Source organism: Sorex araneus, chromosome 1 (genome assembly GCF_027595985.1).
Source record: "Sorex araneus isolate mSorAra2 chromosome 1, mSorAra2.pri, whole genome shotgun sequence".
Classification (NCBI taxonomy): domain Eukaryota; kingdom Metazoa; phylum Chordata; class Mammalia; order Eulipotyphla; family Soricidae; genus Sorex; species Sorex araneus.
Genome location: NC_073302.1, coordinates 94255258 through 94270699, shown reverse-complemented (window position 1 = coordinate 94270699; position 15442 = coordinate 94255258). Strand labels below are relative to the sequence as shown.

General features: G+C 39.5%; 1 protein-coding gene across 9 annotated transcripts in view; it reads left to right on the top strand.

Moving 5' to 3' along the window:
* PICALM (phosphatidylinositol binding clathrin assembly protein) overlaps window positions 1-15442 on the top strand; it is a 131385-nt gene that overhangs the window by 112956 nt on the left and 2987 nt on the right. For all 9 annotated transcript variants that reach the window (XM_055137290.1, XM_055137276.1, XM_055137282.1 and 6 more), the window contains one exon: window positions 746-850. In XM_055137290.1, coding sequence (XP_054993265.1) covers window positions 746-850 — 105 coding nt within the window. The remainder of the gene's footprint in view (window positions 1-745; window positions 851-15442) is intronic.

Sequence of the window (15442 nt, the reverse complement as noted above, 5' to 3'; positions counted from 1 at the left end):
GCATGCGGCTAACCCGAGTTGATTCCCGGCATCCCATATAGTCCCCTGAGCACCGTCAGGAGTAATTCCTGAGTGCAGAGCCAGGAGTAACCTCTGTGCATTGCCAGGTGTGACCCAGAAAGCAAAAAAAAAAAAAAAAATGAACTATAAAGACTAAAACCTTTTCCAAGAAGGACCTACCTTCATTTGTGATTACACAAGTAATACATACTTGATTGATGCATGCAGGTAATTTATCTTAAAAGAAATAGCTATATGGTAGTCTTAATATATTTAGAAAATTTGCAAGATTTTTGGGCCTGAAGTACTTTTACTCATATTTTAGTAATATCTCATTGTATTTTTTAAAAGCAAAATAAACTTTTTTTGGGTCTCACCCAGCGGTGCTCAGGGGTTACTCCTGGCTTTGCACTCAGGAATTGCTCCTGGCAGTGCTTGGCGGACCATATGGGATGCCAGGGATCGAACCCAGGTCTGCTGCGTGCAAGGCAAATGCCCTACCCGCTGTGCTATCGCTCCGGCCCAAAAGCAAAATAAACTTTTAAATGTAAACACATGAAGATTTTCATACCCCAAAGGTAGCCTTAAAATTTTTATAGCAATCAGCCTTGGTTGCATTTACAGAATTTTTCCAGTAAATCAAAACAGAATATCAGTACTTTTCATTCAGCCGTTTCATCTTTACTTATAAAGAAAATGTGAGGGAACATCTTTTTAAATGTGACATATTTCTTTTTTTTTTTAGCCTCCTCAAATGGGAAGTGTACCAGTAATGACACAGCCAACCTTAATATACAGCCAGCCTGTTATGAGACCACCAAACCCCTTTGGCCCTGTATCAGGAGCACAGGTATTATCGTCACTGTAACTATTAATGTGCCTGATGTGGAAGGAATGTAATAATTTAAAAGCTCCTTTTATATTACTTGGAAAACAAATTAATAGTGTTTTCCTTCTTTGTGGTGGATTTCATTTGCATTCATCACTTTGTTATATGAGAACTTCTAAGGGATGTTGATAATTTGGAAGAAGACAGATTATAAGTATTAAAAGATGGAACAATCTTGATAAATTAATTGTTGGTGGGTTCAGAGAATGGCTTTTGCCAGGTTAAAAAAAAACCCTGCTCTGTGCTTAAGATTCTCTCATGCTTTCCCTTGTGAATCCTGGAAACCTTTAACTTGGATCAAATACCTTAGCTAATAGTTTGATGCTGAAATAATTTGCAATTGAGATGTTTATAAATTTGATGAGTTTTCCAAATGTTGGGAAAGTTACTTTTCTTTTAGATAACTCTGCCCATGAGGATGTGTTTACAAACAAACCAAAAAGAGGGTGAGGGAATGTTGAAATATCATGTTGGTCCAATTTCTTAAATGAATTTTCCCCTTCAGATGTTTCTAAGGATTCTTATCCTGGTTCCTAAAAGAAATTTACCCCCCAGGCTGCAGTTTGTTTATCTCATTGTTATTTTAAGGGATTATTGTTGTTTTTAAAGCTTTTTATTTAATTAGGAGATAAGATTTTTTTTTCTAATTTAAGTGGTTGCATACTACAGAATAGCACCTTTGTGAATTTAAGGGATAGCTTATGAAGTTGTACATATATGGTTCTGCTCATATTTAATAGTTAAAAGAGAGATAACATGGTGGGTATGGTGCTTGTCATGCAGCCTATCCAGATTCAGTGCCTTAGAGCATCGCCAGGAGTGATCATTGAAAACGGAGCTAGGATTAAGTCCTACGCCCAGCGGGGTGTGGCTCATAAAAAAATTTTATGTGCAATTCTTAGAGCATTCCTGTTCTTTGCCCTCATTGTGAACTGATGGATTGTTGTGTCCAATGTGTGTTTGAAAACATCTACATGAACATTTGTAATGGACTGACTTATACCCTACGTGTTGGTACACATATTGCTAGGATTAGTTTGTATTATTCAGTTGAAATTGCACTTGTGTATTTCATAGGCTAGCATAAGGGAGGTGTTTTGGTGGGGTTTTTTTTGGTTATTTTTGGTGTTGGGTTTTTTTTTTTTTCCTTCTTTGTCTTTTTGAGTATTGAACTCTGCTTGGGTAATACAGGTAACTGTACAAAAATAGTGCTAAGTAGTGGTAGTGGATACTTCTGATTAAGAGGTAAAATCCATGTTCATTGCAGTTAAAAAACATTTTGCCCAGATGCTTCCTGTTAGGCCTGTGTTCCGTGAATGTTCCATGTTAATGAATCTTTTCTTCCTTAATCAGTTAAGTATTTACAAATGAAGGTAATTTGGAGCTAGGATAATTACTTTGTGTGGGGTGGGATTGAACCATACTCAGTGGTGCTCATGGACCACTCTTGGAGGGCCTCAAGGGACCATACGTGGGGTACTCAGAGTCCAGTTATGATCAACTCTGCAGGACAGGCACCTTGCCTACATATTAATTCTTTGGGCCAATTACTTTTTTTTTTTTTTAATTTTATTGAATCACCGTGAGATAGTTACAAGCTCTCATGTTTGGGTTACAATCTCACAATGATCAAATATCCGTCCCTCCACCAGTGCACATTCCCCACCACCAATATCCTGGGTATATCCACCCTTTCCCACCCACCCCATGCCTCTATGGCAGACAATATTCCCCATACTCTCTCTCTACTTTTGGGCATTATGGCTTGCAACACAGACACTGAGAGGTCATCATGTTTGGTCCATTACCTACTTTCAGCATGCATCTCCCATCCCAACTGGTTCCTCCAGCCATCATTTTCTTAGTGTTCCCTTCTCTATTCCATCTGCCTTCTCCCCTTCGCTCATGAAGCAGGCTTCCAGCTATGGGGCAATCCCCCTGGCCCTTGTATCTACTGTCCTTGGGTGTCAGCCTCATGTAATGTTATTTTATACACCACAAATGAGGGCAGTCCCTCTATGTCTGTCCCTCTCTTTCTGACTCATTTCACTTAGCATAATACTCTCCATGTCTATCCATTTATAAGCAAATTTCATGACTTCATCTCTCCTAACAGCTGCATAGTATTCCATTGTGTAGATGTACCAAAGTTTCTTTAACCAGTCATCTGTTTTAGGGCACTTGGGTTGTTTCCAGATTTTGGCTATTGTGAACAGTGCTGCAATGAACATACAGGTACATATGTCATTTCTGCTGTGCTTTTTTGCATCCTTGGGTTATATTCCCAGAAGTGGTATTGCGGGGTCATATGGAAGCTCAATTTCTAGTTTTTGAAGGACTGTCCATATTGTTTTCAAGAAAGGCTGGGCAGTCGGCATTCCCACCAACAGTGAAAGAGTGTCCCTTTTTCCCCACATCCACACCAGCACTGGTTGCTTTTGTTCTTTTGAATGTGTGCCAGTCTCTGTGGTGTGAGATGATATCTCATTGTTGTTTTGATTTGCATCTCCCTGATGACTAGCGATGTGGAGCATTTTTTCATGTGCCTTCTGGCCATTTGTATTTCTTTTTTAAGAAAACTTCTGTTCATTCCTTCTCCCCATTTTTTGATGGGGTTGGAGGTTTTTTCTTATACAATTCTACTAGTGTCTTGTATATCCTGGATATTAATCCCTTATCAGATGGGTATTGGGTAAATATTCTTTCCCATTCTGTGGGCTCTTTCTGTATTTTGGTCACTGTTTCTTTTGAAGTGCAGAAGCTTCTTAGTTTGATGGAGTCCCATTTGTTTATGTTTGTTTCCACTTGCATGGTCAGTGCTGTTTCATCCTTAAAGATGCTTTTAGCTTCAATGTCATGGAGAGTTCTGCCTACATTTTCTTCTATGAACCTTATAGATTCGTGTATGATATTGAGGTCTTTAATCCACTTTGGTCTAACTTTTGTGCCTGGCATTAGACAGAGGTCAGAGTTCATTTTTTTGCAGGTAGCTATCCAGTTTTCCCAGCACCACTTGTTGAAGAGGCTTTCCTTGTTCCACTTTACATTTCTTGCTCCTTTGTCAAAGATTAAGTGGCCATATATTTGGGGGTCTGTGACAGAATAGTCAACTCTGTTCCATTGATCTGCAGTTCTGTTTATATCCCAATACCATGCTTTCTTAATTACTACTGCTTTGTAGTTGAGTTTGAAGTTGGGGAAGGTGAGGCTATCCATCTTTTTTCCAAGGATTGCTTTAGCTATTCGTGGGGGTTAATTGTTCAATATAAATTTCAGGAGTGTTTTGTCTATTTCTTTGAAAATTGTCATGTGTATCCTGATAGGAACTGCATTACATTTGTATAGTGCTTTGGGGCCCAATTTTTATGCACTTGTTAATAAACTGAATTTTGGCCTTCTTTTTCTTAATTTTAAAAATGACTTACTGAAGAAACAACCAGAGTTTGATAATATTTCAAGAATTATGTTGATGATTTTCCTGCTAATAGAGATATTTTTTTGGAGATTGTTTGTCTTTGTATCATTCTTTGATCTATTCTTCATTACTGATACCTTTTGTAGGGGACTTGTTGGACCAGGTGGTGCTTTGGGGGTCTCCAGAGCCACACAGTGATTCTCAGGGGACCTTGTGGTATTGGGGATCAAACCATTATTCAAGGCATATGATCTGTTCTATCATTCTGACCCCTCATACTTTCTAATTCAGATAAAATTTACTTTAAGTTCTTGGTTCTTTTGCTCTAAGAGGCCAAATGATAAAATCGATTTTTAATCTACTATTCACAATTACAACTTTACCATAAACCACTAATGATAGCAGTTTTTCCCTTGTTGTTTAATAAAACTGCTCAATGTGGGTTTTGCATTGTAAGTTTCTGTCTTAGAAACATGAAAGTGTTGGCGTTAGCTTGGATAGTGCCTCTCAGTTCTAAACACCCTCTATCTGTTATCCCACCTCATTCTCAGAATAAATTTTAAGGTTGGTGTATCTAGTATCATGCTATCATCCCGTTCATAGATTATGTAAATGAGACCTGGAAAAATTCTCTTACTTTGTTGTTTCAGATTTCTGGGCCACACCCAGTGGCCCAGAAATCTGAAACAACCAGTGGTGCTCAGGGTCTTCTCCCGACTCTTGAGTTTAAGGATCCTTCCTGGTGGGTCTCTAGGGACCATGTGGCGTGCCAGGAATCAAAGCCAGCAATTTTTAATTGTTACTTAAGGAACCTTTCTAGGAGCCAGCCCAGTAGTATAGTGGGTAGGTGCTTGCCTTGTACGAATTCCCAGAACGCCACATGGTCCCCCAACACTGCCAGGAGTAAGCCATGAGCACTGCTGGGTGGAGCCAGAAAAAAAAGAGGAGAGAGGGAAGGAGGAAGAAAGGGAGTGAAATTCTCACAGACTTGGAGGTAGCTCGGTGGTACAGTGGTTGCCTTGCATGTGTGAGACCCTGGGTTCGGTCCTGAGCACTGCAAAAAGAAAAGTTGATGAAGAAAGTAAATTGATAGCTTGGGAAACAGAACAAGAAGAGTTAACCAAGTAGCCTGTAGACTCTGGTCTCCTCTCAGTACTTGGAAGCCCTTTCTCACCTTTGTTCTCCTTTGAGTGTTAGGGGTTGATCTGCTATAATTAAATTCACCATTCTTGCATTCTAGAAAATCTTTACCCAGATTAAACTTCTTTCCTTCATGCTTATTTTACAGTAGTCTCCTCATATTCTTGTTTTACTAATTTAATCCATTATGTTGATAGTAATCTTACATTGACAGTATATATAACATCTTATTTCTGTTCTCAAAATCAAAGGTGAAGTTAAAGAAATCAACTACTGTGTAGATTACCTGTTTGTAGAAACAGTAATGGTTCACTTGACATTGAGGTTCCTGTCTCCCAGTCCTTTACCTATCTCAAGAAACAGCCAGTGGGGCTGGAGCAATAGTACAGCGGGTAGGGCATTTGCCTTGCATGCGGCCAACCCGGGTTCGATTCCCAGCATCCCATATGGTTCCCTGAGCACTGCCAGGAGTAACTTTACCCCTGTGCATCGCCAGGTGTGACCCAAAAAGGGGAAAAAAAAAAAGAAAGAAAAGGAAAGATACAGCCAATGTTCTACTACTGCTTGATTTTTTTTTTAATGGAACTTAAAACTGCCCGACCTTGTTCACATTTTTCTTCCATGCCACCTTTCTTTTTTATCACTTTCTCACTCTTACTTTCATCACTCTTAATTCTTCCTTCCCTCCTTTCTTCTACCATCCAGTTTAGTAGAAGACTCATGCATTTTCTCCTTCACAGGTACATGTCTGTCTTCTTGTCTTTTATGTCCCTGGAGTCTGTAAGTCAGTGTCTGACTTATTATTATTGTTGAACATTATGTGTTAAATTAGCGAATAAGGTTGAGACCTTATTTTTCCATTGTCCAACCTACTCTATTTGTCGATCTCTCTTTTCACTTAAAAAAAGTGTTCAGGCAGTGCTCAAAAATCTGGCTAACTTTGTTGATGAATTAGTTGCTTTGGGCGGGAAGGTAGAGCAGCAGTTCGAATGCACGCCTAGTGTGTCCCCAGACTTAAATCCCATACCACATAGGTTCCCTAAGCATTACTGAGAGCAGTCCGGGAGACCCCAGCACCACTGAGTTGCCTGGGTAATTCCAGGTACTATCAGACCCAAGCATTGCCCCCGTGTAACCAACATCTTTTGATGGAAAATTTGGGGGCCCTCAGGCCTCTTTAAAATAGCTAAGATTTGCTTTTCCTGCTCTAGTTTTCATGGTCCTTAGCCACACTCTTGTGTTCATTCAGTACTAGTTGTAACGAACCAAAATAAGTTTCCTTTTTTTTTCTTTTTTTTTTTTTAATTTATTTTATTGAATCACCATGTGGAAAGTTACAAAGTTCTCAGGCTTATGTCTCAGTTATACAAAGCTCAAACACCCATCCCTTCACCAGTGCCCATATTCCACCACCAAAAAAAAAAAAAGAAAAGAAAAAAACAGTACACCTCCCACCCCCCACCCTCCACCCCCACCTGCATAACTGATAAAATTCACTTCATTTTCTCTTTACCTTGATTACATTCCATATTTCAACCCAAAACTCACTATTGTTGTTGGGGTTTCAACACAGAACTCACTATTTTTCTTGGAGTTTATCCCCCCAAAATACGGCCCTATTGACAAGGAAACATTTGATAATTAGTTCTCCACTAATGAGAATGAAGAGGTAAAAGGTCACGCGGCCGCAGTAGTGGCCACGCGGTTTAGGATTTCTGTGTTTTAGTAATTAAGTACATGGAGATTTAAGTGGGAAGTTTCATCATTTCCCTTCCTGGGGCAGCATAAAGCAAAAGCTTAGTTCACAGTCTGAGGACATGGCTGTGAGCACTTGCTGGGTTCAGAATAATCTAGCTGGCTCTGGATCTTGGTCGTTCAGCAGCAAAGCGGCTGTGCAAACGCATGGCCACCTGGTTCGAATCCCGGTGCCCAAAATAAGTTTTCTTAATGAATTCCCTAATTGTATTCTTTTTAAGTTGTGTTCAAAATTCCATAAAGACAGAAAACATCTTAAAAATACAGGATTTTATCAAAGTAGAATCTTTTCATCAGATCCTGGTTCTATAGTTGTTCCCAGAATTTTCCCTGATCCCAGAAAAAATGTTCTTTTGGCAACTACTTACCTCAGGCATAGCTTGACGCTCCTGCTGTGTTAAGTCAGTGTAATGTTTTTGAGAGTACCTCAACCCTCCCAAATATTAGTGAAATATCTAGCATAGTACTGGAGCAATAGCACAGCGGTTAGGGCGTTTGCCTTGCACGTGCCAACACGGGTTTGATTCCTCCATCCCTGTCGGAGAGCCTGGCAAGCTAACGAGAGTATCCTGCCCTCACAGCAGACCCTGGCAAGCTACCTGTGTGGTGTATTCGATATGCCAAAAACAGTAACAAGTCTCACAATGGAGACGTTACTGGTGCCCACTCGAGCAAGTCAATAAACAATGGGACTACAGTGCTACCACAGTGGGCAGGGTGCTTGCCTTGTACACAGCTTATCTGAGTTCAAAACCGAGCACCCTATATTGTTTCCCCACACCCCACCAGCTGTTGCCCCAAAGAAACAATTTGTTTTTACTTTATTTTTATTTTTTGACGGTGCTGGGAACCAAACCCAGTTTTTTACACATACAAGGCAAGTACCGTACCAGAGAGCCTCATTCACAGTCATTTTGTGTGTGTTTTTTAAGACAGTTCAATGAAAATGTTCATTATTTGCTAACAGATGGGCACTCCTATGGAGCAGAATGATTGAAAGTCCAGCAGGAAAGGTGCTTGCCTTACATGTAGCCTGTGGAGTTTATCACCAGCACCCCAACATAGTCCCCCAAGCCCTCCAGCATGATCTGTAGCCAAGAGCAAGGAATAAGCCTTCAAAGCAGCCAACCAGTTTGGCCCTAGAACAAACAAAACAAAACAGAGAAATGGATACTTTCTGAGAGTTGTTGCTTTGCTTTTGTTTTTTATTTTTAAATGTTCCTGGACTTTGACTATATCCCTGTGATTAATGATGGTTTCTCTTCTATGCTGCTACCGTTTGGCTTGTTTTAGCTCTCTCTTGTGACTGCTTGTTAGTTTAGAGAGAATGAGTATTCTTACACTTCTTGCCCACACTTTATATAATTCTTCCTAGTATTTGCTGGTCCATTGCCAACCAATAATTTGTAAAATTTGTTCAACTATACTCAGTATACAACTATTAATGTTAATAAACATGAAGGCACTTAAGTTTTAGTTTCCTTTTAAAAGACTAATATAAAGTAATAATACTTCATTAATTATTTTATTTATTTTGGGGTTTGGGCCATACCCGGTTGTGCTTTGGTCTTACTCCTGGCTCTGCACTCAGGGATCTCTTCTGGTGGTGCTCAGGAGACCATACTGGGTATCAGGGCTCAAACTCAGGTTGGCTGCAGGACACGCAGAAGTCCTGTCAACTTTACTGCCTTTCCGGCCCACTATTGGTGACTTGATATAAGCATTTAAGGTATTGAAGATTATGGGGGAAAATTTTGTATTTGTGATGTTCTTACTATTTTTTATATGAGGAACTCAAGCTCACTTTCTATGACTTTTTCCCCCCCTAAAGTAGTACGAGAACCATGGATTATTCAATCCATTTGAGCCTTTATTTAAAAAATCACGTTTATCACCTGTCATCCCGTTGCTCATCGATTTGTTCAAGCAGGTGCCAGTAATGTCTCCATTCGTCCCTGTCTCGTGCTAGTGTAGCCCAATGGCGTTTGTTTGCTCCAGGAACACAAAGAGCATCAAACCATTCAAAGAACATCAAACTGTTTGTTCAGGGTCTTGACGAAGAAGTCCTACCATCTCTTAGGTGGCCAGGTGTTCTTTGGACGTCCCATGGAATCCAGTCGGTAACGGCTCTAGTCCAGCGGTGTCTCCAAATCTCATTACTTAAAAAATAAACATTGAAAATGTAGTTGGTTTCTTGGTATTGAGGTGTTTTATTTTTGTTTTTTTACTTTTTAATTGAATCACTGTGAAGATAGATCATTATAAAGCTGTTCATAATTAGATTTCAGTCATATAGTATTCCAGCACCCATCCCAGCACCAGTGTCCCCAGGTTCCCTCCCATCACCTCCCTACCCCCCAGCCTGCCTCTATGGCAGGCCTCTTCTTCTCCCCCCCTCCTCTTTCCCTCCCTCTCTCCTCTCTCCCCTCTCTTTCCTCTCTCCTCTCTCTCTGATACTGAAAGGTTCTCCAGAATATCCTTTTACTTTTAACCCTCAGATCTTGTCCAGTGTGATCATTCCCAACTATTATCGCCATACTGGTCTCTTCTCTATGTCACCTACCCTCAGACACCCCCTCCACACCCACATGGTTGATTCCATGTTTTATTTTTTAATGGAGGATTTTGGTTCTGTTGTAGACAGTGTAGCTGAAGATACAAAGTAACTGCTATTTTGTTTGTAATTCAGCTAAGTCTGAATCAGATGTGTGAAAAGAAATGAGTGCTTTTTTACCCTTCTAAATGGCATACTGTTGACTTTACATACTGGGATGGTTCGGATCTTACTAAAAATTTTAAATCAATAACTTTGTGTAAGAACTGAGGATTTTCTTTTTAATTTGCTTTGGGTTTTGTTTGCTATTAGGGTGTATTTGGTGGGGTTTGGTAGGTTAATTTTGTTTGTGTAAAACTTGGTAAGTTAACTGTGGGTGTTGCCTGTGGCTCTTTGTGTCCCCTTCTCTGTCCATCTGAAGGCCATTGCCTGGTCGTAGAGTGTTCTGCTTTGTTCCTTCATAGTGGAAGATACTATGAAGAATTAACTTTGGAATTGGAATTGATTATCTCAAACTGTAGTTTCAGGGCATATCTAAATCAATTTGAACTTAAATTTGAGGAGTCCTACATATTGGCCATTGTTAATAATAAAGACTGCATAATAGGTTTTTACTGTTGTTTTGGTGGGGTTTTTGTTTGTTTGTTTGTTTTTTGTTTGTTTGCTTGAGGACATTTCTCCTAAAGATGGAAATCTTAAAGTCCAATATAACTAAAATGCTAAACCTTCAAGAACATTGGATATAACTATATTAAAAGCACAGGGTGTATAAACTATGTTAATGTTCATTAGATAAGTCTTATTTTAAAAATTGCTTTTTGGGGGCCGAGTACAGTGGTGTAAGGCCTTGCGCTTGCTGACCTGGGCTCAGTCCTCGGCACCCCATGTGTCCTCTGAGCACCTCCAGGAATGATTCTTGAGTACAGAGCCATGAGCAAGTCTTACTCAGCAGCCTTACTCAGACCCAAAGTAAAATAAAAGTTTATTTTCTATTTGCATATTATTTTGTATTTAAGTATAGCCATAATTTTCTGAGTTAAAATTAAGTCAGTGTTGCAGATTTTAGAGAACTTGCTTTTAAGTTAACAGATATGCAATCAGATCTATTTGTTTTAGCAACTCTAATAAACATATAATAAACTCTAATAAACAGATTTGATGGCTTAAAGTAACAACTTTTTTCTTTCACAGCTGTTTTCCTGTACTGCAGGCTCTATATCTGAAATACAGGTTCGGCAGGACACTTTTTCTGAGTCCTCTGTATAAGGGTCCTTCCTTGCCTCTCCAGCTTTGGGTAGCAACACTCATTTTGGTTCGTAGCTGCGCTACTTCATGTTCTGCTCGGTCATGTCTCTGTCTTCTCATGATACTTACCTCCTATCAAATCATCTGTCATTGAAATAGGGCCCATTTAAATTCAAGCACGGGGTACCAGGGATCAAACTCAGGGCATTACACATGCCAGGCATATGCTGTGTCATTTTTGAACAGCTTCGATTACTTACTAAGTTACTGCCAATATGGACGAAACAGGAAAAAAATACTCTTAAATCTGTGCGGCCTATAGTTGAATGCAATATGGAAGCACAGGTGACTGGTTAATGATAAAATACAAATCGTTGTAAGAGAAACTGTTGAGAATACGCTTGAAGAGCAACAGATTCAGTGAGATTTTTTGTTTTGTTTTGTTTGGATGGCTCCCAGTCTGTTCTTAGCCAAGCTGGCCATCCATTCAGTGCAAAAGCTTGTGGATGCCAGGATACCCAGGTGGTTACCCCAAGTGTTTAGGGCCTCCAAGACTGCACCCAGGAATACCCAGGGGAGGGACCTTACGGTGCCAGAATTCTAATCTGGCTCAGATACAAGCTAGGCATGTCTCCTGACTGGCCCCATTTGATAGCAAGTCAGTATTTGATTATAGTTGATTGGTTGGTAAGGGAGGTTCAACTAATACTGGGCCTATTTTAATATATTTTAGGCAAGGTCTTGGCTGTTTTATGTACATATTTGGTACAAAACAAAGAGAAATCCTCAAAAGTGAGGAATCGAGATTTTGGGACTAGGTATACTCTTAAGTCCCATTCTATAAAGGAGCCAGGAATTGATTAAATTCAGTTTCATCTACAAAAATTTACTGTCATTCAGGCAAAGGAATTATATTCGTTTTTTCTATTAAGACTTCATGGCACTGGAAAGATAGTACCACAGGTAGGTTGTTTTCCTTTCACATATTATCCTGGCTTCAGTCCCCAACATCCCATATGGCCCCCAGGGTTAAACCCCGGACATTGCTAGATGTGTCACCCCGTTCTCCCCCCTCCAAAAAAGGGAGGAAGGAAGTTTATTACTCAAAAAAATAAATCCATAGAATTAAGTCTGTATAGTATTACTGTTGCCTCTCCAGGCTTTGGTAACTGAAAGGTTCAAATATAAAGACCTGGTAAAGTTGATTCTTTTCTTCAGAGTTTTTAAGCACAGCTGAAATGTTGTGACTTTTTTCCCTTAATTCCCAATTTTCCATTCTTCGATACATTTAAACTTTACCAGCTGTACTCTCTGAGACTATTGCTGTTTATGTTCTAATTTAACTTTTTTCTTTCTCTCTTTCATTTCTTCTTCTTTTCGGGGGCGGGTGAGTTGAGATAGTTCAGCAGATATGGCACTTGCCTTGCAAGTGATAGACCCACTTTGAATCTTTGAATTCCTGGCACCGCACATGGTCCCTTTGAGCACCACCAGGAAGCGGTCCATGAGATTAGGAGTAAGCCCTGATCATCACCGGGCATCATAGTCACAATCACAGTCATCGATTAGTTCGAGCGGGCACCAGTAATGTCTCTCATTGTGAGACTTATTGTTACTGTTGGCATATCCAATACGCCACGCTCTTGCCAGGCTCTGCCATGTGAGTGAGATACTCTCGGTAGCTTGCCGGGCTGAGAGGGGCGGAGGAATCAAACACGGGTCGGCCGCTTGAAAGGCGAACACCCTACCTCTGTGCTATCGCTCCAGCCCATCACCAGGCATAGCCCCCCAAAATAGAAAGGGGGATGGGTGGAGAGATACTATTTTTGGTAGAGCACTTGCTTGTATACAGCAGGCACTGGTTCCTTCTTTGGTATTGCATGTGGTCTCCCAAGTAATGCCTGGAGTGATCCCTGAGCACAGAGTCAGAAGTAAGTCTCAGTAGCCCCCAGGTGTGGCCTCAAAATTTAAAAAAATTATTCTAGGTATGTTTTCTTTTTATTTTGTAACTTTTCATATTCTACAACTAAGAAAATTCAGTCTACAACTAAGAAAATCTTTGCTCTAGAAGTAAGCTAAATTTACCTTCATTTGATTTTTTTAATTCCTAATAAATTTATATGAATGTAGCTCCTGAAGTAATGAACCATCCAGAGAAGCCAAGTTTTACTATTATGATATAAATGTGGTCAGTTCTTAAGTTGTTTATTTTTAACATTTATTTTGCTAAAGGCTGATTAAAGTGGCATAAGGGATGGAGAAATTTTAATGTAAGAGCTGTCATCAATTATGTGTAAATTTTATTTTATGCTGCTAGTCTTTGGTGGTTCTCGGTATTTAATTCACCTGTAAAATTAGAAATACTAGCCATTTTGTTAAAAGGCATGTCTAATTGTGGAATAGTTTAACGACCTAATAAGAGTACTTATTTTTAGCTCTTACGATTTTGATTGCAGAGATTACCAAGATGAATGGTTACAAAGCTGCTCTTTTTGTTCTTTGAGATGGCGTGTTTGTAATAGGCTTTTACTAGGATGTTCAATATAGTTTGTCATGCTGGTTGGTAATAGTTGAGTTTTGCAATTAATGATGATGATTGGTTTCTTTTTTTCTCCTTCAATTTTTTATTTTTCAGTACTTAACAGCCCTTCATATCCTATAATTTGCTCATCACATAAGGGTCGGTCCTTGTTTCTTTTGACTTTCACTTCAGTTGACTTTCTCTCAGGCTGTAAGTCCTGGTGCTTCTTACCAACTAGCATTCTTTTCCCCAATTTGTGCTCTTTAATTCATCATTTTTCCTTGAACAGCAGTAATTAGGTCATTGGAGAGTCTTTTCCTGCTCTTTCTTCCCACCAATTTCTAAGCACTAGTGCATGGTGTGCTGCTGCATCTGTGAGCCGCCAGAGCTCAGTGGGACCAGACCCAGGGCTGCTGCATGCATTTTCTCAGGGGTCCCTGGAGTCCACCAGACCCGTTTGATTTAGTCCATTTGTGGGTAGAACTGATGCTATGAAACTTACTGCCAGGAATATTTAGTCTTGTTCCTGTCTACGTTGCTGTAACTACACATTTACCTGTATGTGTATTTCACCAAAGAGAAGTATTGTTTAGGAACAGCACTTAGTCTCCCTTTTCAGTGTTTGTTAACTTCAAAACTTCTCTTAAGCTGTATCCTCACAAATTGAGACAACAGGTGTTCCTTTCTTTGGGATTTTCAGGAATAGTTTCCTTTAGGACTTTGAGGTTTTCAGACTGCTAATTTCATGAAAATGTAATTTAAGGTTTTAGTGGAGAACTCTGGTAAGAGACCTGTAATTTTGGGTAGACTAGGTCTGTAGTAAGTGAGGTTTTTTTTAATTATTGTTTTAGCTTCAAGTGAAAGAAATCTGTTTTTGAAAAAAACAAGGTAATCTTAGAGCTAGATGTGATACTAAATCTCTCTCCACCTCAAGTGATTGATGATCAGTATACTTAAAATCACTGCTTAAACATATTATCCATGGCTAGACTGAAGGGGAAGGAGATATTGTCACACCTAGGTTGCACCTTACTCATATGTGCAGAAGACATTTGAGTACCCAGACCCCAAGGAGGCTTCTTTATCCTCCCATCTCAAGCATTTGTTTAATTTCATCATCTTCCCCATTGTCTATTTCCATTGTTTTGGAACATTTATTTCTGAGACTGAGATATGGAATGGGAAAATGATTGAGCCATAGTGAATAAATCTATAAATTGATCTTGGTATTCAGAACAAAAAATTGCATGTACTTACGATTATATCGACTGAGATTATTGCTTATTCAGTCTCTAGTGGTCCTTTTTAAAGGAGGAAACAAGGTCACTAATAGGAGCAGACTTTGAAGCTTTGAAATTTTTCATAGGATTTGAATGCTGAAGTATAAGTTGATTTCTGTAGTCAATTTATAGATTTATAGATCCCTCCCTTAAAGGACAGCTCATTTCACAATACCTCTATACTTGTGTGCCTTTCTGTTAGCAAGTGGAAGAATAAAAGTTTGCTACAAGCAAAAATGACTTGTGTTTGATTAAAATACTCTTCAAGCAGGCTTAGGAGATAGGTATATATACAAAATGAATGTCTTGGTTCTTCAGGAGCTTTCGTTGATGGAATTCTAAAAATGTTACTGAATTTAGCTACATTGCTTTGCTTAATATATGCAAATTAAGTTATAGAAGCAAATCATGGGAGCAAAAGAAATCTTATTCCCCAGTTGAATAAACCTTCTTAAACAAGACAGCCCCTCGGTCACTTTCCCTTCTCAAAATATCAGCTATGGCATATGCACATAAACGCACAGGCGGTCGCTCCTGTGAGCGCTAAGAAAGGACTCCACCTCTGAAGGCGCAAGTGTCGCTGTGGAATGCGTATGTCTGCATTGAGGTGACTTTCACAGCTGTTGACAATTGGACACAGACA